Here is a 23,088-nt window from a genome sequence, read left to right on the forward strand (position 1 = left end):
AAGGCAACCCAGTCAGATTAGCAGGCTAGTTGCAAATAAGCTTCAAAGTCAGGATCCACCTGCACTAGCGTGCTCGCCACTTCCTGCCACAGTCTGTCCTGACAGAGGAGTCCTTCGGCGCTTGACGAAAAGCGAGAAACGCTAGAATGGTTAGCCACATGCGGAAATGTAGATCTTCTGTGCTTACGGTACTAGGCTTCCTTGGCTATAGTAGCTGGGCTCACTGTTCTCTGCCAGCTCTTGTACGGAGGCTATCATGATCATTCTTGCTCCCTCGTCGCATGACCGAGCGAAGCAATTGGCCAAAATATCTGTGGGTGCAGACCTCACATGCCGGAATAGCTCGCTCTTGCATAGACCAGGAGACGCCAGAACGACCGAAAACTTTTCACGGTCAATGCGTCGAGAGAGAGCAAGTGCCCAGAGAAGCCCAAACAATTTGGAGGTATAGTAGTGGGTGTAATGGTCAAAAGATTCGGGGCTCTGCTTGAATGTGTCGAGGATGCTGTTATGTTGCATAAAATGGGTCGGAACCATTGCGTGTCCCTCGGAGGTTACGAACACAATTCGAGGTTTACCACTTTTATAACGAAGATGTGGAAGAATGAGCATGGTAAGTAGAGCGTTTGATAACACATTCACCTAGACCATATTAGTGCAACAAACCAGGGTCAATATACCTAGCCACACTGACCTGCAGTGAAATATCGAACCCATCTGTAGAGGCCATCCACTGAGAACACCATACACCCGCATTCAGAATGACCAGATCAAACGTTTTGGACTCCTGCTTCATCTGGTTCGCAAAGGCTTTGACCGAATCGAATGAAGCGAGATCGCACTCTTGCACGTCAACTTGGGCCGTTGGGACTCGTTCGAGAATCCTCTGCTTTGCCGCCTCACCCTTTGGCACTGACCTGACCGCAGCCAGCACTTTAGCCCCATGAGATGCCAGTTCTAATGCTAAGCAAAACCCAACTCCAGAATTTGCTCCAGTTACGAGGACTGATTTTCCGTGGAGCTCAACTGGAGGGACTTCCGGAATGGTATAGAAAAGCTGTCTGAAGAGGAAGGCCAGAAGGCCATCATTGTAGGGTGCCATTGTATCCTTTTTGGGTATTTGGTCTGAAGGAAGATCTGGCTAGTTAGGTATCTAAAGAATTGATGAAAACTAGGATTGGGGCATGGATATTAGAACATAATCCTTATTTACGATATGTAGAAGACCTCAGCCCTCAATCTGCTGTCTTCCTTTTTTTTTTTTTTTTTTTTTTTTCTCTTCCCTTCTCTTCTCTCCTTCCTCCGGCCGCAGGTCTAGAGAATGTGTCCTTACTCCACTCTCTCTAGGTTCATAGTAGGCTTTCACTCCGCGTCGATCAATACGAAATGGTCCACAGTGAGGAAAATCATGCGGCGTTTTATCTGTTTTCAATTTAAGATTTCCAGTATTTGTAATTTTTGTCGATTTTCCCTTGGAGGGAGGCAAATCCGGGTAAAGGAATTAACGCCCTTGCAGAAATGGAAAAAGCATACACTCTCCACACAAGCATGCCGTACATTGATGTCGGCATTGGCATCGGCATTGTTCAAACTGACATACTTCTAGAAACCCGTAGATTTCGCTGCAGTGCGTCTTTTGGTCACAAGGAGTACCAGGGAAGTGAAGGGGGTGTGGGAGAGTAGGGGTGGAGATATGTATCATTTTCCAGGAAAAGAAGGGCAGGGCTTGATAACTTTATTCACTATGCAAGGTTGCCTAAAGTACTTGGTTTCAACGAGTTCAGTGCGTGGTAGGATGGTGGGGGCGTCTCTCTACAACAAAAACTGGTTTTGCTTTCCGTCTAAAAAATTCTAACTATGACCTAAGCCGGTAGTAGTCGAACCGACTCTTAGGGAAGGGCATCTCTCGAGACTCAAATTCTGTGGAGGGACGCAAAACTACTCCTTGACCTTCGTAACATATTTCCCAGATTTGCTCACAGCCATACTGCTTCCATATTTAGAGATATAAGAGTCAAGACAATGGAGAAGCACTTGGAGATGCGCTCGGACATCTCAACCTATGCTGTGTACGGCCTTGTGTCAAATATCAGAACATTATATTCCTCTTCCTTGCTGATTCCTATAGTAGAATTGCCATTTCCGCTCTCCTTGAAGAGGTCGCGCTGACACGAGCACTCCTCGACGACAACTTCACTGCACACATTGGAAATGCAATCGTGTGCTTGTCTACCCGATTGATCGGCTCAGATTTGACGTTCGAACAGCTCAAAAACATGTTCCCGGGGATGCTCTTCACTGTCTTCGCATTTTCATATTCCTTTGATATCGCGAACCAGGCGTTCTCAGTGGAAGAGGATTCAACAAACAAACCTGATCGACCCATTCCATCAGGCAGACTCACAAGAGATGGCGCATACAGGCGCTGGCTGCTCAGCTGGATCATTTCTTTGGCCCTTGTAGGATTAGAAGTCGGTTTCCAAGCTGCTTTAGTGCTTCTTGAATGGGAAGTGTGGGTTGCACTCTTCTACGTGTGGCCTAAATTCCATAATTGGGTCGCGCGGAACCTCTTCACGGCGGTTGGGGCCACGATTCAGCTGAGGCTGCTGGATGCCGTGCTTGTAAAGACCCTTCCCTCTTTTCGCACAGATAGCTCTCTTGCGTGGCTATTATTCACCTGGTTGGTGTGGACCATCCATGTGCAGGAGTTTCACGATATGGAGGGTGACGAGAGAGTTGGTCGCCAAACGCTGCCGCTGATTGTGGGCCATCGAGGGCAGTTCCCGCTGCGTGTTGTGACTGCCATGATTGTTGGTGGCACTGGCATCTCCAGTATCCTTCTGGTTCAACTTTGGCGGACATCAAATCCTGTTCTGTTGTGTCTGGGATTAGGCCACCTACTCTTCATGTTAACCGTCGCGGTTCGGCTGGTGGTGCTGCCGTTCAAGGAGGCTGACAAGATCACGTATAAGTATTACTATACGCTGGCAACCTACAGTCTGCTGCTCTTTCGTCAACATACTGGAAGGCTAGGCTCGTTTGGTGGAAATACAACCGAGCTTTGGTAACTCATCGTTCAACCAGATGTGTCTCTGCCTGTCGTGCTTTGTTCCTTTCCCTCGCTTTTCACCCGCCATTATATATGGGGTTATTCGTGTACTTTCTCTAGAGTCTTACCATATTCAGGGTATTCTCGTACTGTGATTCACAAATACCCTTGAAGAATAATAGATCCTATCGTACTCTCGAACATGCTGCCCTCTACATTAAGGAGTCTACCGCATATCTAATGCAGCCTATATTTGGTAATCAAACAAGTTCTCTTCTCTCATTGGTCTCAAGTGTAGTCCAGCCCGGTTCTCTTCGCTCAATCTATTTATAATTCTCCAAAGCCTCATCAACCCCCATAACGTACCTAGCGAAACGCTGCACAGGGACAGGAAGCATGTCATACCCGCACACCCAGGCTGCGTACTTCGGCAGCCGGATGATCCTTCCACCTCCAGAGCTCACAGCCGCGAAAACCTTCTCAGCAACATATCTAGGTTCAAGTACAGGCGCCAGCAAAGAGTTCGGAGGCTTTATCCAGCTGAATAACGGGGTATCCATTTGTCCAACCTCCACAAGGAAGAAGTCGACCTGCTTATCGTACCCAAACCAGCGAGCCTCTGCTTCGAGACAGTGATGCAGGGCACTGAGCGCCGCTTTGCTAGAGACGTAATCAGACAGACCCGCTGGGTACAGGTGTGCCACAACCGAGCTGATATTGACGATACTGCCACGCTTCGTACTTTGCATCAACAGTGGGAGAACAGCACGGGTCAAGTTTACCGGCCCGAGCAAATTTGTGCGGATTGTTCTTGCGAAAGACTCGCTTTGGAGCTCACAGAAGGGAAGTCTGTTTATTGGCATCGCTGCACAGTTGATAAGGATGTCGGGGTTTCCTAGCTTTCAAATTGTTCAGTCGGACAGGCCTGATAATAGATTCCGGGGAATACTCTGGGCTTACCGCAACTCCGATTTTTTTCAAGGTCGCCTCAACCTCGCTGCCGTCCGACACGTCGCATTTGTAATACTTGCTAGCCATGGTATTGGGTACCCATGGCAAGCTGGCCTCATCTTTGATATCTAGGATAGCTACCTTGGCACCTTGGACCCGGTACAACTCTGCGATCTCGCGTCCGAGTCCACTCAATCCTCCGGTCACCAGGACTACTTTATCCTCTGCAAGGAATGGACGAGTACCGGAGCCCTGATTCCTGAACTTGGCCCAAAAGATTGCCAAGCAGGAAATCACTGCCGTGACCCCGACGATGATGTAAGACGCTTCTGTCATTTTAGGATATTGGGGAGGCGTTAATGCAAAATGAGAAATAAGGGAAAGATGCCCAGTATGAAACCAAAACGAGTAGTCCATGATCATTTAAGCTTAGCGAAGTAGTAGCACACCTGTATTTCCAGTCAGTCGCGTATTTGTAGTGGAGAATACGAAATGCACGGTGGGGCACAGTCATGCTAGTAGTTTGTAAACGTTAATTGTCAATTTACTACGTGGTTCCTGCCAAATGACATGTCCAATTGATCGTCATGCAGAGGAGTGTATCCCGAGGTCGGCTATTTGTTGGAGGGTAGAGGTGTACATACGTATGCACTTGGAAGATCTTCGGCTCAGCATGAGATACGCAAAAGAGTTTAAACCCCCAAGCTAATGCAAAGAAAGGCGTAAACTACTAAACGTAACCACGCGCAAATGGGAGAAGAGTTTATTGGAAGCAAAATAATATGTAATAAGAATCCTTAGACGTATTTGCGAAACACGAAATACTCTACTTGTTTTTTCCATAGGATCGGCATTGAGTGGCCATATATATATACATATCCATATAGATATGCAAAACTGCAACGTAATACATCTATTACACTCCCCATCCTACTAAACACAAACCCCAGCATCGTCTTCTTTTCTTCTCCACGCTCGTCCCGCTATGGCCAGGATCCTGGAACCGGAGAAACGACTCCCGCTGTCGAACCAAGATCTCCTTTCCTATGTCTTTGACCGGCCTGCATATGACCGGACACAATCAGTACGGCAGATCTTCGGATATATTCGTTCTGGTACTAACTGTGGGTTGCCAGATCTACATCGACGCCCACAACCCGTCCCGCTCCATATCATGGAACCAGGCTCGAACCATCATCCGCCAGTTGATCAAGGGACTGCGGAACGCAGGGCTTCAGAATGGGGATTGTGTGGCGGTTCACTCACTCAATAATGTCAGGACTGAATCCATCCCAGGAACGCTCTAAGCTGACCACCTCTCCCAGATTTTTTATAGTGTCGTTGTCTTAGCTATCGTGGGATCCGGAGGCATCTTCACCGGCACCAACCCCTCGTATACAGCAGGAGAGCTACAACATCATCTTAAGACCTCTCAATCCAAGTTCGTATTCTGCGAGTCCGAGTTCGTGTCCCCATTGCTGGAATCGGCAAAGCAAGCCAGTATCCACAATGGGAACATCTGGGTCTTCGATACCACTGGAGATAGCATCCTTCCACCTGGTCTGCAATCCTGGACCCATCTCCTAAAACAAGGTGAATCCGACTGGGTCCACTTCGACGACCTAGTCATCGCGAAGAAAACAACCGCAGCCCGATTCTTTAGCAGTGGAACCACAGGTCTCCCGAAAGCAGTGGAAATAACGCACCACAACCTACTCGCCCAGCATTCCCTGGTTTTCGAAGCTCACCCGAGGCCATATTCCGTGAGTCTTTCCTGGTCTCCCCCCTCCCCCGTTATCTCAATACTCACCGTACGGATCAGATGTCCCACCTAATTGTCCTTCCTGCCTTCCACGCCGCCATTGCCCCGCTCATGCATATCGGAGCCCTGCGATCGGGATATGTGATGTACATCATGCGCCGGTTCGAGCTCAACTCATATCTTGAATTCGTGGACAAGTACAACATAACGGATCTGATTGTCGTGCCGCCTATTCTTACAGCCGTTTTGAAGTCCGAACACCCAGAGAAAGAGAGGCGTCTGAAGAAGGTGAAGAACATCGTCTGTGGTGCTGCGCCTCTGGACAAAGCTATACAAAGTCAAGCCCGCGACCTACTACCCAAGGACACACCACTAACCCAAGCATGGGGTATGACCGAGACGTGTTGCGCGTCGATGATATTTCCGTATCCCGAGAAAGATGAGACTGGTTCGGTAGGACGGCTAGTTCCGAATGTTGAGGCCAAGTATATCTATCTCCTTTAACCATTCTTATATGCCTTTATTTGTGAAATCCACAGCTCTGACTGGCTAACTGCGACCCACATCTAGGTTAATCGATGACCAAGGTAGAAATATCACTGCATACAATGTCCCCGGTGAGCTCTGCATCCGTGGCCCCACCGTAACACCCGGCTACTTTGATAATGTCTCTGCGAACAGCTCCGCCTTTGATGACGACGGTTGGCTGAAGACAGGGGACATTGCAAGCTGCGATGAAGCCTCCCGAAAATGGTACATTGTGGACCGGAAGAAGGAGCTGATCAAAGTGAGCGGGTTTCAGGTTGCGCCGTCGGAGGTGGAGGCCGTTCTGCTGTCTCATCCAGGGGTAGCGGATGCAGCCGTGGTTGGAGCTCGTAATCCAGGTGATGGGACTGAGAGGCCTTGTGCGTTTGTTGTGCCCAAGTCGGGAATGAAGGTTACCAGTGTTGAGTTGAAGCTGTATGCCGCTCGGCGGTTGGCGAAGTATAAGGAGTTATCTGGTGGGGTTAAGTTTGTGGATGCGATACCGAGGAATGTGAGCGGGAAGATTCTGAGGCGGGTGCTGAGGGATCTGTGCGAGGATGATGGAGGTTTAAAGTCGAAGTTGTAGAAGGGAATGGGGTTATATTTCTAATGTGGTTGGGCTCTTGGGCTTCCCACATTGAACAATATACAACATCCGGCCTTCAGTGTATTTTTACCCGTTAACCTGTCCAATTTCTCTTAAAGTGGCTCTTGGAACCGCTAGTAATATGGGCAAAGCGTGCTAGAGCTGAATTATATTGTACATTCTGGGTTGCAAGTATTTTGTATGCTGATTTTATATTTAACTTCAGCATCAAGTCATGGTTTCATTTCGTATCAATGCTCGCTTTCTTGCTATTATCATAATAAATATAGTGTTAGCTCTGCTCCCGGTTTGAACTACTAGAGCAATGCTCTATATATATATCCTCGCTTAAATCTTATGAGCTTGCACAACAAAATTCTATGTAAGTCTGACACACTGTATAGAATCCAGTATATAATACTGTATCAGAGCCAGGTCATATCCAACCCAGCTTCAAAATCTATCCCATTCATTTCTAGCCAATACTCTGTCGTCTGGATGCAGATCGTTAAGAACGTGGTGAGCCTTAGGCCCGGAAAACTTCGATTCATATGTGACCTGGAATCCGCACTTCTGACCATTCTAGCCGGGGCCCGAATTTGAGAATGAGATTTCCGTTTTTATATCATTGAAGGGGCATACTTTGTGGCCGGGTGAGGTTTCGATGATCTCTGGTGGTCACGATAGAGCCATATCTTAAAGTTGGAGCTGGGGAATCTCGGGCATGCGTGTGGGGATGTGGCTGTCTGGAGTGAATGGGATTTAGCCAGGATGGTTTTTGTGATTATTTAATTCATTTTACTGACTGATCTGTTGGTCCCTTCTAGATGTCTAGGGTGGACCATCGTATAGTTGGTTTTAGGGAATGTCTAGTTACCAGCCGTTTGCTATTTGGAGGAATTATAAAATTTCCAGGGATACTTAAAATATTCATGTTGGACTGTGGTTCGAGGCTTTGGATGAAATGCATAATCTCTCACATACAAAAGTTAAGAATGTGTGAAAATGGGGAAATGTATAATTATATCGTGAACATGCTCTTAGCCCTATTTACTAGCGACATTGTATACCACAGCTTAGAGTGGCACCTGGCTACGCCCAGGACCCCTAATTCCCCCAAGTGGCCGAGAGGAATCTCTAGAACGCTTCTTCCACTGGTCGAGCCACACGCCGATGAACCGTAGGACCTCTTTCTGCACTTCCACAATAGCCGCCGGAGGCTCTTGACCCTTGCCTTCATCTGTCTTGGAAAGGCCATTCTGATCCCAGTGGTGTACTGCACCCCGGATACCGTCCCATACATCCTCAGCCGGAACATCGATCAGAATGAATGGCTCGTCGTCGGTGGATTCCCTCTCCTTCGTGCCATCAGCGTGCGGTGTCGCATCACGCCATGGGTCCGCCAGACCATCGATGATAGCTACTCGCGGGTAAGAGAAGTTGAATCCGCCGTGTTTGTTGATGTTTGTCACGTTGGGTGGAGAGGTGATTCCGTATGTCGTCTCGCAGAAGGTTGATACGCTTGCAACGTCTAAAACGCGCGAGATCAGAGGCATGATATCCTTCGGCACGGACGCACCGGACATGAAATAACCCCATTCAGTGCAAACCTGGTATTCCCAACTGGTACCGTCGTCTTTGGGGAGCGACTTGGGATCGGATGAATCGGACTGTTCGGTCTCAGCCGAATCCTCATCACTGGAGATGGATTTCTTGAAAAGGCCGACGTGATTCAAGAACCCGTTCACGAAGCTGGAGTTAGTTGCGTCATATCCGGCCACCTCGATAAGTTCCTGGATGGTGGGCTTTACGGCCTCGGTGTCGGGATACAACAAGTCTGAGCTGGTGATGTTGTCGCAATAGCTTCGGAAGGAGTAGCTACCGATATTGGAATCCCAATTGCGTGATTGGAAACTATCAAGGCCGGAAGAAAGAAGTGAAACGAACGAGACGTCATCCTTGTCCGGACTGACCCCCAGTGAAGTTTTCAGTTGCTGGCCCAGCGTTTTGTTGTCGGCATGGTCGATTAAGATGCGGTCTACGACGTCGATGAATGTTTGGGTCGACCAGATGCAATCGGACGGGCCAAATTTGCGAATCGGCTCGTAGTATTGCCAAAAATCGATGATCGCTTCGGTGACACCCGAAGAAGAGACAGCACCCCAGTAGACGTCGGGGTAGAGCTTGCGCAGGAAGGCGACAAAGGCGCCGGCATACGATCCACCATAGGCGATCCAGGGAGTCGTTTTAGATGTGAGATTTACATGCTCTAGCCCGGGAAAAACGACGTTGGAAGCAAAGTAGGCATAATCGGCCAATGCCTGGTCCGTTGACAGAAATCGAATATTCTCCGTCGTCAGATTGGCTACCGGGTAACTTTTGCCGTAATAGCGATGCTCCAGAATCACTCCAATGCCGTTATATGCAGAAGCCAGTTCGGTGACAATGCCCTGCGATAAGAAAGGGAACCGGTCGGTCGCGTCGGTTTCTCCGGCGGCGATCACAAACACCGGGCCCCCTTCCTTGTAGTATTGGGCGTCGAACCAGTATCGCAGGTCGAAATGGTCGTCGCTGTGCGGTGCATAGCGCGAGTCATTGTGGAAATGGTCCACAGGCACCGAGAGATAGTACTCAGGGTATTCAGCTGTTGTTGATTGCTGTTTCACCGCTGATTCCGGGGTCAATTGTTGCTTTGCGCGCAGCTCGGGATATGCCAGTTGCAAGGGCGTGTACTGGAATGCCTGCGCCAATGGGAGCAGAGACGCTGCTGACAACAGCAATTTCAGCGACGAATGCATCGTCACGGTGCAATGTCGACGGAAATTTGTGGGAAAATTGTCAACTCGTGTATGAAGATCGCCGGGGAATTGGCCTTGCATATAAAGCTGCCGGTTAGCCGCTGATTGCCGACAACGCGACGGTTTACCCCTCTCGCCGACATGCAATCAGCCCTTGGGGTTATCAATTCCCCATCGGACTCCGTGGGAGTGGAGTTCCTTGGCGGACTCTCGCCATAGTGCAACATGATGATCCAATGAGCGAAGTCTTCCCTCAAGGCAGATGTCGATCACTGCCTGTGCCTGAGGCCATTATCATAAGGCCGCGGCCCATGACCGTGGTTGTTGTTGGTCTGTTCGACAAGAGGCCCATTCTTGGTATACAAGGGTTGGTAGGCCAAAATCTTTGGAGAATGCTGATTATTGATTGAGTGTCTCTTCGGCCTGAACAGCAGAGCGTTATATATTTGATGAATCATATTTCATTGAGCTGATTCTCTTTCAACAATGCAGGTGATCTATCCGCTATACCTATATAGGTTAGAGGATACCGAGCTGGTTAGAGCACTTTTTTGCCAAGGGCGGTAGGTTATCTGGGCAAATGGGAGATAACCGAACAGCCAGCCTTTCCTTAACGGGCTGGTGTGTCTGGCAGAACAACGCGATTTACTTGAAAAGCTTCAAGATTCGCGTCTCTTTGTCTGAGCCGTTTCTTTATCTAAAAGTAGAAGGCGGTATGCCGATTCAAACCCCTGAAACTTGTTGGGAAGATGTGCGGCCGTACATCAATATGCTAAACCGATATCTGTGATTGTAGCCTATAGTTGCCTGGGCGAGGGATATAAATCGAAGCAGCTGCACTAGTCTGCCACTGCACTCTCCTGACTGGGAAAGTATACCCTCAGGATGGCCCCAATCATGATGAGCGGTTCCAGTGAGCCCGAGGACAGTGACGTGAGCCTAAAGCACGACCCATCAGTCAAAGCCGATCCAGACGACGAGCTGAACCTTCACAATGTGCCAGCCTCCCAGCCCGACTTGGATGACCTTGAGGACCACGAGCGGATCCTTCATTATGATCTTCTTTTGGCGCAGACTCCTTCAATCACTGGCCCACGCCCTCCTTCTCCGCGGTGGGTAAACAGGTAACAAGTAAGAGAGGGAAGATCTGACCTATGTCTTAGAGCACGTCCTAGTTCCGCGTCTGTTGTGTTTCCCTCGACTCCCGCTCTGACGGTGAGTCCGGCAGCAGCTTCACCACCCATCTCTCCAATCATGTCCCGTGAAGATTTCAACAAGTCACAGATTGCCGACCAGCCCCGTCTGCCCTGGAACTGGAGCAACCTAGGCAAAAATAGTGAGGCTTATACGCCCACAGTAGTCGGGAAGTGGTGGTATCGCACCTCGTTTGAGTTGGAGCAACTTACTGAAAACAGGTGCAACAACTTTGGGCATATCTTTCGTATCATGGAAACAGAACTTGGGGAGCAGCGACTCGGTGATGCCCGCTGTGCGCGTTGCAAAACTAACAATCAAGAATGTTGGGTCTACTCGAAGGAGGGCGCAGCGCAAGTGTCTCGCCCGGGCGATGCCTGCACCCGTTGCCGAGTCATTTCTTAAATGGGTGGGTGCAGCTTGTCGAAACGACGCAAGTCACATAGAAATAGGACACGGCCAGCCGGCCGGTCAGAAGCGTCAGTGCGGAGGTTGCTTCCATTGCCCTATCCGCCTCGTTCACCACGGTCCAATTCGCAGGGACATGGAGAGTGATAGTTTAAGTGCGGGCATGCATGCGGCATATCGCAAAGTCTTTGTGTCTGCCATATCATTAAGTTTGCCCTCGTGCATACAATTAGATGGCACGGTTTCCTCTATGGTATGACTTCATCTGGGCTTTTATCTGAAGGCATGCTCTGGCTCCAGAAAGGAGCAATAACTTTGACCAAGAAACGCCCCATTAGAACCAAGTGTTCTGCCGCCAATCTTAGTTGAGAGGGCCACGTCCAACACAAAGACAGCACCTCTTTTCACAACTTCGGTCACAGCCTAGGCAACACGCCATCTCAATATGCCAAGAGCAGCCAGTATGTATACTTCATCTGCGAGGATCACACAGCTGTTACATGTTGATTAAAGCCTTATGTTGGTAGTTAAGTGACTAGGTAGCAGGCTTATGTACCTGGAGAGCAGACAAGACAGACCTAATGGCTTGAAATTAAGAACTTAAGCCCTTGCCGGCACAATGATACAGGAACGAACTTTAGTTAACAACGGTGATTGGATGGATTGATTGACGTTCTTATGCTTCTGGCCATTTAGATGGAGACACTGTCTCACTAACCATTATCGAAGCTAATCAAAACTATAAATATGATCGTGGAGGACGATATTCCGGTCTTGCGCGACGATGTCCGAGCCCTTTCAATTCTTGGAATTGACTTGACCTGGATCCTCGCGCCGTGTTTGTCAGACAGAGAGACCCAGCCGTTTTGGTTGCCCTATGTTCTGCAAGTTAGCAGCATCTCCGCCCTATTGGTCTTGTCTAAGTTCTCGCTGGCCGATAGTACCCTGGAAATGTGTTCTATCATAAACTCAAGAACCATAATGTAATCGTGAACAATGTTTCGTTAGTCAAAGTCAATTCGAACCACAAGTTCATTCTTTACAATGTACCTTCTGTCCAGGGCCATCCCAATGGCCTTGCAAGTCATGCGCCGAAACTGCCCATGTTCCATCTCTTAAAGGAGATCTAGATGAAGGATCTGTTCCGGATCCGATAATAACGAAAAGCAGAAAGTCTCTCCCTGTCGTTGTTGAGACACATTCTGGAGAAGTGTTCTATACACTGACTTGGTTGTCCACTGCGGCGATGGGCAGTGGAAGCATGACACTCGCTGATTGCAATGGGGCCTTGAATATCCATATCAGTTAGCAGGGTAGCTGCGAGAGACCTGTACCTCTAAGAAGGTGTCGTTCGTCACCACTCCGGGACATGTTTTCCTGCAATGACATACGAAGCTAACATTTCCTGCTCAATGACGCGTGCGCATCTCTCCAGGTCAGACCCGGCCATAATGGGTGGCCACTGCCGACCATGGGGCACGCACGCTCGCTAGCCGATTCCATTGACTAGGTATTTTCCCCCTTCGCAAAAGGCTGGTGGAATAGCACTCAACCGAACGATAGTGGCCAATTGTATAATGCTTCTATCATATAGGCCTCCGCGGTACCCCTCAGATGACTTGATGTTGAGCATTAAGAGTCCAATATGTTAAGGGCATCATGAAACAGAAATCCATACATGGACTTTACGAAGCTGACAGAAATTAGTCTCTATCTCATCTTTCTGCACCATTACGCTTGAATACAGGTACATCTCCACGTTTGTCAATGGATTCGTTTCACTGATCTTATGCACTAGTGTTTGGTCGAAGTCGGAGAGTGGGTGCGGTTTCACGCACCACATGGGGACGTAAAGAGCCTTCAGTGAGTATTATTCCTGATCCAAACCATATACGTATGTAGTAATACTTCGCATGATCCTGTACCAAAGTTATAAGTTGGGCGGGTTGTAATTAACTTTCGCTCACTTGGGTCCTGTGCTTGGCTTCGTATTCTATTTTTTCAACACGAAGTTGTTCCCACGGCTTCTGTCCCAATGAACTGAATTTCCCTGGGAGGGCCAATCTATGACGTTTATATAAGTGTGAATAGCAAGTAATGAGGGATAAAATGGTCATTGGACTTAAGGATACAATTAGCTAATTTAGACGATCAGTATGCAGAAAATAGGGCGGCAAAAGAATGAACATATGTTAACAGATCCAGACAGAGGACTTTTATTTTTAGAAGACCTAATCTTTATAAGCCATATATCATAAGAAGACATTTCAAACATTTATTTTCGATTCCACGGTGCATCTCCGGCTTGCTACAGAGTGGGAAAACATCAAATAGTGAAACTCATCATCACTGTCCGGATATAGACAACCGTATCTATTTTCACAATTATAAACTAAAATACAAGCGTTTAGGGTAGTATGTACCTATTTAGGGAAGGAGCTCTCCTAGTACGAAGAGCGGTCTAGATTATATAGGTAAATCTAGATTAACTACGCAGTGGTGTGACAAAGCCTTCTATACCTTTTTATTGGCCTTGATTCAGGGCCACTCCTTGAGTATCCAAGGTGTACCGAAGATGATAATATATGTCACCTGGTGGTTATGTCTTGTCATCTTCACGACGTAGATTTGGGAGCATACTCCCATACCTCTCCTAGCTATCCCTGAGGCATAAATATCACCACCCCTGCTCTCCGGGATAGTCCTTGATCCTTCCTTCTAATCCGTAGTCAACTTGTACTTCAACCATTTCTCTAAACGATTCTAGTGAATAGTACGATGTTGCTATTTAGCTTTCTCACCTATACTGGCATAGCCGCTGCCTTGACCTGTAACATCATCGGTCCTGGCTCTGGCAATTGTCGTTCCTGCCCATCCGATAACTGCGATATAAAGCGAAAGTTCAATACCGGAAGCAAACAGAACTTTGGGTGTGTCTGGCCTAAAGGTGCACCGGTTTCTGGAAAAAAGTAAGCTTACCCTGTTGAAAACACCCGACATGTTCATCACTACTCTATGCTAATGCTGGTACTTGAAGACGCTGGGGTTATAACCAGGCCAATGATTGCTTTGTGACAGAAGTGAGGCTCAAGTGCAACATAAGTATGTTTGTAGGGTATCTTGACATGACGCAGGAACAAAGAAGACTCACATTTTTTAGACTCGGTGACGGATTGTACTGTGAGCTCCGCTCGGGGCTTTGCGCCCCCTTCTTAGGCTTCACTTATAGCCAATATAACCGGCTTGTCGACGTTCTCTCGGTGCTGTGTTCTCTGGACACACCTAAAATAATGCCCTTCTCTTCTTCTTTCTCTTTTTGATTTTCACGGCTGGAGCACTTCTGAAAATTCGACTATTTTGTTATGCATGGATATTAATAAAAAATCATGATCTTCCCACTGAAACAGGACACTCTTTATTTCAACAGAGAAAGCCATTTTGTTTGTTACGCACCCTAGTTTAGTGTTAATCATAATCTTCATGATCACTAAAATCTACCTCAGGTGACATGGCCAATACCTGGTATGTTTCCATTACTCTGGGTGCCAAGAGGAATTATTTAGTAAGTCGTTATGAGAATGGTTCTCAGGACTCGGTAGGGAATATAGCTATGTACAATACAAAGCCTTCTCATATAGTAGCACGGAACAGCTCAATAGAGACAAACCAATGAGATACGACTGCAATTCCATGACTAGACTGGCCCGAGTGGCAACATACCTATCATTAGATACTCTTGTAAAGGACCAGGTACACATCCCTCGGCAGTGCCCACTCCCACTTCCAGTACGAGGACAACCATAGTGACAGCATAAGAACGGTAACTGCGATAGTATAGAGTGTAGAATTGGAATATCGATGGTCTGCAGAGATTAAATGGTATTCGGCTTCAACATGGCTCAATGCAATACCGATGGTCTCCCTAGTTTCATCCATGACATATTGGCAAACATCAATCCCCAAACCATCCAACATGGGGTTTCCAGGTGATTGGAGCTATTAACTCCCATGCTAATCTGCAACTAGTCCCCTTTTATCACGGCGTGCCATCAGACTAAAATAATGCGTGGGCTCCCCATGAGTGATGCGGCAATTCTCGTCATGTCGGCTTCTGTAGCTAGCGTGATACCAGTACTCCTCATCGGCCTTAACAGTGGTTTTCATACAGTCCAGACACAGCCCATCAAAATAGTCCCTCGTCACCTCAATCGCCTTTCCAACACGTCTCTTCCATTCGATACCGCAACTAGAACAGGGTTGTCGTGACATTCCTCTCAGCATGCGTTCCTGGTCAAAGTGTTGAAGTCGATTAAGATAGCTTTGTACACTGACCAGGGAAAACGACCGCTCCTCCAGTGGCTGAACCTTGATTTTGCCCAATTCCCTGAGGTAATTGAAAACGGTTTCATCCTTACAGCTACAAGACCCAGTCTCAATCAAGAAATTGATTTTCGCAAATAGCTCCCGGGTCAGGATGTTCCGCAGGCGGCCTTTCGCAGCATTGACCTGTTCTATAGGTGGGTCAAAATTTGTTAGCATTTAGATGCAGTGTGCATGTATCTTGTGAAGATAGCTCACGGATGATTCTCGGCGGGAGATGCAATCGGACGTTGTCAATCGGGTTGATCTCCATAATGTGGCCCTTCTCCTCGTACGCAAGGCGCTTTGTGAGGTCTTGGAAGCCGTGTGCGTAGTCAAAGGCGTAGCAAGGGAGCATCAACTTCTTGGCCAGGTTATCGCGGTGTATCCCTGCAGCTGTGGCATTGCGGTACCATCGGATGAACCACTGGAGCAAGTCATTCCGGTTAAACTGGTACTTATCACTAGCCAGTATGATATGCCATATATCGGCGACGGAGATATCATCCAACGTCACTACATCCAAAGTGCCGTGGAAATGTCGAAGCCAAATCTCGATGCTTCTCACAGTGTCCTCTTCCAATGTAATCGTGTCACCCTCGGACTCTGTCCATCTCCCTCCCATCATCGCCTGGAAGTACCCGCTTGAGTTTGCCAATGTGTCCCTTTTCACGCGCAGTGAAGCTGTGCGTTTTAGTAGTTTACGCCCGCCTACTTGACGGAATTCCTTGATCTGGACGGTGAAGTCACTCTGAGCAGTGATCATGATATCCTCGTGTGGAATTTGTGTGTTGCTCATTGTGGATGACATTGTTGAATTGTGTCTGTGAGATGAAAGGCTATTAATAAAGGAGTATGCTTGTGAACTTCTGGGCACTCACCTCGATGTCTCAATTACTCGTATGGTAAAGCTATTACACTGTAGTAAAAACTTGAAGAGATATCCTGTCGAATTTGAAGGCTTTCTGGAATGTGCCAAAAGTCGCCTTTGCTAGAAAGGCAAGGGGATGTGGTTGAAAGGAGAGTATCATAGACTCGAAGGTCTCACACTGTCGTAGATACTAGTAAAGCTGATGAGAAAATCCGTGTACAATCTTAGTTAAGATCCTGACGAAACGACGAAGATTCCCTTGACCTCAGCTTGGGTCACTCGAAGTGAGAAAGGTCAAAACCTCAGTAGAGATGTATGTAAAAACAAGAACGAAAGTACAGATGCCGAGTCTGATAATACAAATAGAATGAAGCGAAGAAGATGAAGATAGGAGAAGAGAAAGAGAGAAAGAAGGGAGGGAAAACGAAGAGGGCTCCTATTGTTGGTGGTTGAGCAGTCAATATCATTCACTCATCCAGCTTTTCTCCGTCGCTTATTACTCCTTGAACCCACTCTGTGAGCTATTCTCAGTTCTGGTAAAATATGCTCATCTCTCCCACAGTTCACTAACAGTCGTTCATCTTCTCCAGCAACGTCGCCAGCATTCTTTGGGTGCTTTAGGTTGACTTCACAACCCTTCATTTCCTCCTAGTACCGATCATGTCTTCACATCTATTGATAGTTCGAGGAGAGATTCGAAGCATGATAGCCCAAGAGCAAGAATTAGTCTGATGCTGGGTATGTGTCTCATCGTGGGAAGGATAATTGAAGAAATCAGATGGCGAAACTAGGGAAAGGATAATAGATGGTAGCAGAAAGAAAGCATTAGTTATCTTACCATATTCAAGCTGCCATTGTCTCTTTCAGCATCACTAAGTACTTCCTTGTACCACTCGTGTTGATACTGCCAACTCCAGATTGCTCTAGAAATCTAAATATCTAAATGTCGTCCAGTTGTCATCCCGTGATCCAGTCTATTTCCAACGTCGATCCCTATGTTCGTATATAACAACGGGCACCACCTTGGATCTCGACCGCACGAGCACAGAATACAGTATAGACCAAATTGATGTATCTCAGCGTTCCCTGTCTTTTCGGGCCATGAGTCTGGACCCAATGATACTGCGGGGTTCCCAGCTCAATGCTAGTCCTGGGGTATTCAAAATTCTACACTATCTCAACCCCACCACCCGTGGCATAGAAGGAGAAGAACGAAAGATATGAAGATGAAACTGTAGCCAGGTTTCAGTGAGCATACATACCTCGGGGAATGAATTAATATCACAGTAGTACATTATCTTTCTCATTCCTGCTACATCATTGACACTGACTCGTTACCTACTTTGACTGCCCAATCATCCTATGTGCATTTGCCATCACCACCTTTGAGTTAGATGGTGTACTACGAATACTGTTTTATACTCATAATGTCTTTACATAAGCAAGAAAGCATTGTCTTCGCGCTCGTGTTGAAGCTGCCGTAGCTCTTACCACCGTTTGACGTGGTTGCGGCCAGTGAATCGACAATCTACATCTTGTGGCCTGACCCCTGACCCTCGACAGGACTCAAGGGACTTCCCTTGTTTCATAATGGTTGAGCGCTGCCTTCACTAACACAGGAATGATCTCATGATTCCTGCTGAGGTACAAATCTAAGCATCCTTCACTTTTTCTTTTGTCCATAACCTTCCCTCTGTTCACCGCACACTCTCAGTCAACATGACCCACAGAATGACAACCATCGCGTCCCTTCCGCAGGAGGTCATTGACCAGGTATGGCTTAAATACGAGTGGACGCTACTGAGACTAACATAGGAGCTTAGATCGCCATGGTTGTTAGCTACGAACATCGATCAAGCGAGGTGCTCAAAAACCTCCGCCTGGTCAGCAGGCCATTTTAGTACAGCGCGTCGCGTATTCTCTTCCGCAGATTCTACATCAACCTTGGATATGCGGATCCTACCTGCCCCAGTGAACGGGATGATATCAAAGCATTACTGGAGCTGTCCCGGTCTGGAGCTAGTCGCTTTATACGGTTCCTGCGAGTTTCCGGTAGCAGTTACAGGCAAAGCTCTGAACCAACTAAGGAGGCAGAGCTGGCGGGCACTATTGTGAAATGTCTCCGGGGCTATATGCGACCAGACCTTAAAGCATTGGACTTTTATAACATCGGCGATTCAATGCTGCATGAATTCTCTCGTCCTGCAATGGCCCCTACAATCGCTGGTCTCCGATTTCTCAAAGTTGTTGGATGCCCAAGACGCTCAAATGGTACGGAGATACGCCGCATCTTTCAATACTGTGAGGGTGTGCAAGCGGTAGAGTGGAGCAACTGCCCAACCTCCTTCGAGGGCCCTACTGGTATCATTCACCCTAAAGCCCCGTTGGAACGCTTGAGACTAAACGGTCATGAAGATGAGGCAGTCGCCATCCCAGAGTCCATATTAGCCACAGTCCGCAATGCTAGGAACACAATACGATGCTTGAGTGTTTACCCTATGAGGTGGCAATCCGATGCGCTGGAAGAGCAGGTCGAGGGGTTGGTGGGAGAATTTAATTCTTGCCCCTTTCTTTATCATCCTAATCTGGGCTTGTTCCTTGAGTCTCTTGCCGGACGCTATGGCTGTAGTTCCATTTGGAAGGTCTTAGAACCGCATACGAATGAGGTAATACCGACAATTTCTCACGGAGAAATGAAGTGTTATGGGCGTTACCCGGATTACTGGCGGCTTTTGCAGCATGACTTAGTAAGACTCAGAACCTGCTCTCTTAATGAGCTTTACGAATACAATTGAAAGCCGGCCTAAAGCGAGAAGTTTGCTTTTTCGGAAACTTGCATTTTGGGCAAATCCAAATCCCGTCCAGGTGAAGTACAGGATACAGAGAGAATGGGGTCTGCTAAGATGCTCGACCAGCCCTAGCCTTGTGAATTGAAGCGTTGGTTCCACTTCAGAACCTGAATGGTGAAACGGCTGGGGTGACATGAGACATGGGGTAAAGGAAGGTTGCGCTGAAAGAATGAGATATTGGTAGTTCAACATGATAAATCTTAACCACCCCTTCTAGCAAGTCAGTTTCAGGTGCTCATCATAGTTTTCACCCCTAAATGAATACCAACTTTAGCTATCCTGAGTCCCTTATATCTCGTCCAAACACCATCACTTACCGAGGGGCGTCCATGCTCAACCGGGTGCTACACTATATTGGGGAAGACGATCGCTAGTTCAACGAATATCGGATATCTCAGTCAAACTTCATCTGAAGTCAATTGAAACTCCCTCCATACTATCATTTGAGTACGTATCCCCAATAAAAAAGATCCAAAAACAGCGTCCCTATCACTGTCAAAACAGGCCACGTACCGCAATGATTCCACTCTCCCCTCTCATGTATCCAACAGACTGGAAACCCATCAACATACGCTACCGCGCTGGTCGCAATCATGATCCAGCCGACAGTCTTTGGATGACAGGAGAAAGGAGCTGAAACAAGGCCGCGCCCATGGAAACATCTCTCGCACCGCAGACCACCATCAAGCTGTTCACAATATCCCTCTCCACGGGGCGAAGTCGGTACCTCGAACTCAAAGAAGCTCGGCGCGTGATCGGGACGCGGAAAGGCAAGACCATACCAGCGACTGCAACAGACAAGGCTGCACAGAGACCACGGTAGCCCTAGTTTCGATGATGCCATAGAGGTCCTTCTTCTGAGAAAGAATGACGGCCTGAAGCAAGGCCACAGACAATCAGCATTGCTGCTTTTCCGCCCAGGATGTTGTTGCTCCCAGCTCGGAATATATTTATGCGTGCGACGTGTCCAAATCACTCATTTTGTGTTTCTATTTCAGACTGGTTAGATCATAAAATACTAATCTTGTACCGATACGTTGGCTGCTACTGATATCTGTTGCCGTGTGGCCAATCCATGACTCCTCAGAATGTTTCTAAACTGTTCAAGTGCATCGTAATTGTCGTTCTATAAAAGTAGGTCTGAACGTGTCGTGGGGGGATGCCTTGACCTGGAAGGCTGTCCACGGTGAGCTCTCCGATCCGTATATCTTCAGCCCCGCATTTATAATCGTATGAGCGCCGGATAACGTTTCTTATTTGTTCTCAGTTGATACACAGAACACTGCTAGGTCTATCCCTGGCTATGACCCTATCTTGGTACTTTTATGCGTGTCTTCCCCTCTTTCCTTTGCTCTACCCCGCACCACTGAAGCCTTATTTCTACGAGATAGAACGTTCCTTCACTTCACAGCACACCTTCACTACCACAGCGTATACCGACACAGAAATAAAGTACTTAAATCTGTAAAAGGTTATACTCCTTCCAAGATGGTCCCCGATGTTGCTCCTCAAACTGCCAATCCCAATACGGGCAGCAGCGAGACTGAGGTGAGATTCCTCTATCGGAGCACCTCCGAGCTATTCCCATCAGGCTTACATCCTCACCTGAAAGTAGCTAACAAGCAAAAAGCGCGACAACAGACCGATGATGAAAGCCCTTGTTTATACAGGACCAAACAAACTCGAAGTCCTGGATCGCCCAATGCCAGTCATACAATCCCCCACGGATGCGATTTTGAAGATGCTTCACAGCACAATCTGCGGTACCGACCTACACATTCTGAAAGGCGACGTGCCAGCAATTCCATACGATCGAGTCCTGGGCCATGAAGGCGTGGGCACGGTTGTATCCGTAGGACCTGCTATTGATGGGCTGTCGGTCGGGGACAATGTCGTGATTGCGGCAATCACCGCGTGCAAAGTTTGCGCATCTTGCCGAAAGGGGCTGGAGGCTCATTGTATAACTGGCGGCTGGCAACTGGGCAATAAGGTCGACGGAACGCAGGCAGAATATGTTCGCATTCCACACGCAACCTCTTCTTTGTATAAGATTCCGGAAGGCCTCGACCTTAGAGCCTGTGCTGCTATCTCGGATGCACTCCCGACGGGACTAGAATGCGGGACAATTAGCGCTCATGTTCAACCTGGGAGTACTGTTGCAATCATTGGGGCAGGACCCGTGGGTCTGGCGGTTATGCTGACTGCTAGATTATACACACCTTCTCAAATTGTCATGATTGACTTGGACGACACCAGGTTGGAACATGCGAAGAGGCTCGGTGCTGATCATGCCGTTAATCCAGGAAAGCTGGATGCGATGGAAACATTGAACACATTTACGGAAGGGCAGGGCTTTGATTGTGTTATTGAAGCCGTGGGGATCCCGAAAACCTTCGAAATGTGTCAGAAATTAGTCGCGCCAGGAGGTTCCATAGCTAATGTTGGTGTTCATGGGCATCCTGTTAATTTGGACCTCCACAAACTTTGGGATCGCAATATCAGTAAGTCTTTTTTCTAAATAATACTCAGTCATTATACGATCCAGGAAAGTGGCCCTCCGTTTCAGAACACCAAGTAACTGTACGCTGTAGGCATTAAGATGCAGTTACTGAACGCCGTAAGCATCCCAACCCTCCTTCGACTTTATCAATCGGGCCATATAAAACCTTCTAATCTATTTACTCACCGTAAGTGACCAATCGAATGTCCTCACACATGGCCAGGCTTTGCCGTCCTATATCTAAACTTTGCTACAGATTATCCCTTCTCAGAAGTTCATAAGGCATATCATAGCTTTCAAATGGCGGCCCAGGAAGGTGCTTTGAAGGTTGCGATTGACTTCTGATCCCAATTAAGATCTCTCCGATCATTTGGTCGACGCCATGACATGTTTAATTCACGCACTGGCTAGGTAGAACCGATCAGCTTAGGGCAGGTACAAAGTGCCTAGTCACGTGGAATATCTATCCAAGCTCAACAGTTTCCAGCACACATATGATTACTATATTCACTAGTAGAATAGTAGAAACTCTCTCATCCGTTGATATATAGTATCGACAGTACTTTTATGATATTTTAGAAGGAGCCTTACAGAAGATGAGTCTCAAAATACCTCGGTGTGCCCCACATATATCCATTAAATCCTTCCACGCCTTCCATAAATTCCTCTATGTCGGCCCTGTTTTTCATCCGCTCTCTCAAGTGTGAAAGTACTGTCTCAATCACCTGCTGTTTAAAAGTAGGTTCTACCCTAGCATTGAGGAGTATTGTAACTGCACGCCTAGAGCCCCAGCCCAGAGAATCACATAAGCAGTCTTCGTGATCTGAATTTTGCAAGTCGCCTCTTGCAGCGTGGAGGCTCAGCAGAAGCTGCACAATGCCCGCATGCCCAGCGTCTGCTGCCTTTCTAATCGGAAGGTAACCCCGTTTATCTTTTATATTTAGCAAGATACCTTTATGGGCAACGAGTAGGCGAACCACTGCTTCGTGCCGTCTGCTACATGCCAATGAAAGGGCAGTGTCGCCATCGTCACTCATCGAATTGACCTCAATTTCTTTCCTAGCCAGCAATGCGTCCACAATCCGCATGTTGCCACGTTTAGCGGCAAGTAAAAGTGGTGACATACCGGATTCTCCTTTTAGGTTCAGGTCCACAGCCTCGCAACTTAGCAAAATGCGTACGACATATTCGTGTTCTCCACGTATAGCTGCCAAAAGAGGTGTTGACCCGCCGTAG

At 47.7% G+C, this 23,088-nt stretch overlaps 9 protein-coding genes across 9 annotated transcripts; 4 read left to right on the forward strand and 5 right to left on the reverse strand.

Moving 5' to 3' along the window:
- Positions 1-17: 17 nt before the first annotated feature.
- On the reverse strand, positions 18-537 carry AO090102000084 (uncharacterized protein; the record flags this gene model as incomplete). Its single annotated transcript, XM_001822275.3, has 2 exons — positions 18-141; positions 188-537. The coding sequence occupies 2 exons, from the start codon at positions 535-537 to the stop codon at positions 18-20; spliced, it is 474 nt and encodes a 157-aa protein (XP_001822327.3).
- Positions 538-638: 101 nt separating this feature from the next.
- On the reverse strand, positions 639-1,102 carry AO090102000083 (uncharacterized protein; the record flags this gene model as incomplete). Its single annotated transcript, XM_023236981.1, has 2 exons — positions 639-642; positions 681-1,102. The coding sequence occupies 2 exons, from the start codon at positions 1,100-1,102 to the stop codon at positions 639-641; spliced, it is 426 nt and encodes a 141-aa protein (XP_023091674.1).
- A 920-nt stretch (positions 1,103-2,022) lies between these two features.
- On the forward strand, positions 2,023-3,068 carry AO090102000082 (UbiA family prenyltransferase; the record flags this gene model as incomplete). Its single annotated transcript, XM_023236982.1, has 2 exons — positions 2,023-2,069; positions 2,129-3,068. 2 exons carry the CDS (start codon positions 2,023-2,025, stop codon positions 3,066-3,068), a joined length of 987 nt encoding a protein of 328 aa, XP_023091673.1.
- A 304-nt stretch (positions 3,069-3,372) lies between these two features.
- Positions 3,373-4,336, reverse strand: AO090102000081 (SDR family oxidoreductase; the record flags this gene model as incomplete). The annotated part of the gene is made up of 2 exons (XM_001822272.1): positions 3,373-3,948; positions 4,010-4,336. The coding sequence occupies 2 exons, from the start codon at positions 4,334-4,336 to the stop codon at positions 3,373-3,375; spliced, it is 903 nt and encodes a 300-aa protein (XP_001822324.1).
- Positions 4,337-4,985: 649 nt separating this feature from the next.
- Positions 4,986-6,873, forward strand: AO090102000080 (acyl--CoA ligase; the record flags this gene model as incomplete). Its single annotated transcript, XM_023236983.1, has 5 exons — positions 4,986-5,084; positions 5,137-5,274; positions 5,326-5,763; positions 5,823-6,247; positions 6,333-6,873. 5 exons carry the CDS (start codon positions 4,986-4,988, stop codon positions 6,871-6,873), a joined length of 1,641 nt encoding a protein of 546 aa, XP_023091672.1.
- Positions 6,874-7,949: 1,076 nt separating this feature from the next.
- Positions 7,950-9,671, reverse strand: AO090102000079 (putative extracelular serine carboxypeptidase; the record flags this gene model as incomplete). The annotated part of the gene is made up of 1 exon (XM_001822270.3): positions 7,950-9,671. One exon carries the CDS (start codon positions 9,669-9,671, stop codon positions 7,950-7,952), a length of 1,722 nt encoding a protein of 573 aa, XP_001822322.1.
- Positions 9,672-10,925: 1,254 nt separating this feature from the next.
- On the forward strand, positions 10,926-11,586 carry AO090102000078 (uncharacterized protein; the record flags this gene model as incomplete). The annotated part of the gene is made up of 3 exons (XM_023236985.1): positions 10,926-11,007; positions 11,087-11,526; positions 11,557-11,586. The coding sequence occupies 3 exons, from the start codon at positions 10,926-10,928 to the stop codon at positions 11,584-11,586; spliced, it is 552 nt and encodes a 183-aa protein (XP_023091671.1).
- A 3,698-nt stretch (positions 11,587-15,284) lies between these two features.
- On the reverse strand, positions 15,285-16,257 carry AO090102000077 (uncharacterized protein; the record flags this gene model as incomplete). The annotated part of the gene is made up of 2 exons (XM_023236986.1): positions 15,285-15,560; positions 15,883-16,257. The coding sequence occupies 2 exons, from the start codon at positions 16,255-16,257 to the stop codon at positions 15,285-15,287; spliced, it is 651 nt and encodes a 216-aa protein (XP_023091670.1).
- A 4,583-nt stretch (positions 16,258-20,840) lies between these two features.
- Positions 20,841-22,197, forward strand: AO090102000076 (zinc-dependent alcohol dehydrogenase family protein; the record flags this gene model as incomplete). Its single annotated transcript, XM_023236987.1, has 4 exons — positions 20,841-20,900; positions 20,983-21,853; positions 21,944-22,039; positions 22,109-22,197. 4 exons carry the CDS (start codon positions 20,841-20,843, stop codon positions 22,195-22,197), a joined length of 1,116 nt encoding a protein of 371 aa, XP_023091669.1.
- Between the last annotated feature and the right edge of the window lie 891 nt (positions 22,198-23,088).

This window comes from Aspergillus oryzae, chromosome 4 (genome assembly GCF_000184455.2).
Source record: "Aspergillus oryzae RIB40 DNA, chromosome 4".
Lineage (NCBI taxonomy): Eukaryota > Fungi > Ascomycota > Eurotiomycetes > Eurotiales > Aspergillaceae > Aspergillus > Aspergillus oryzae.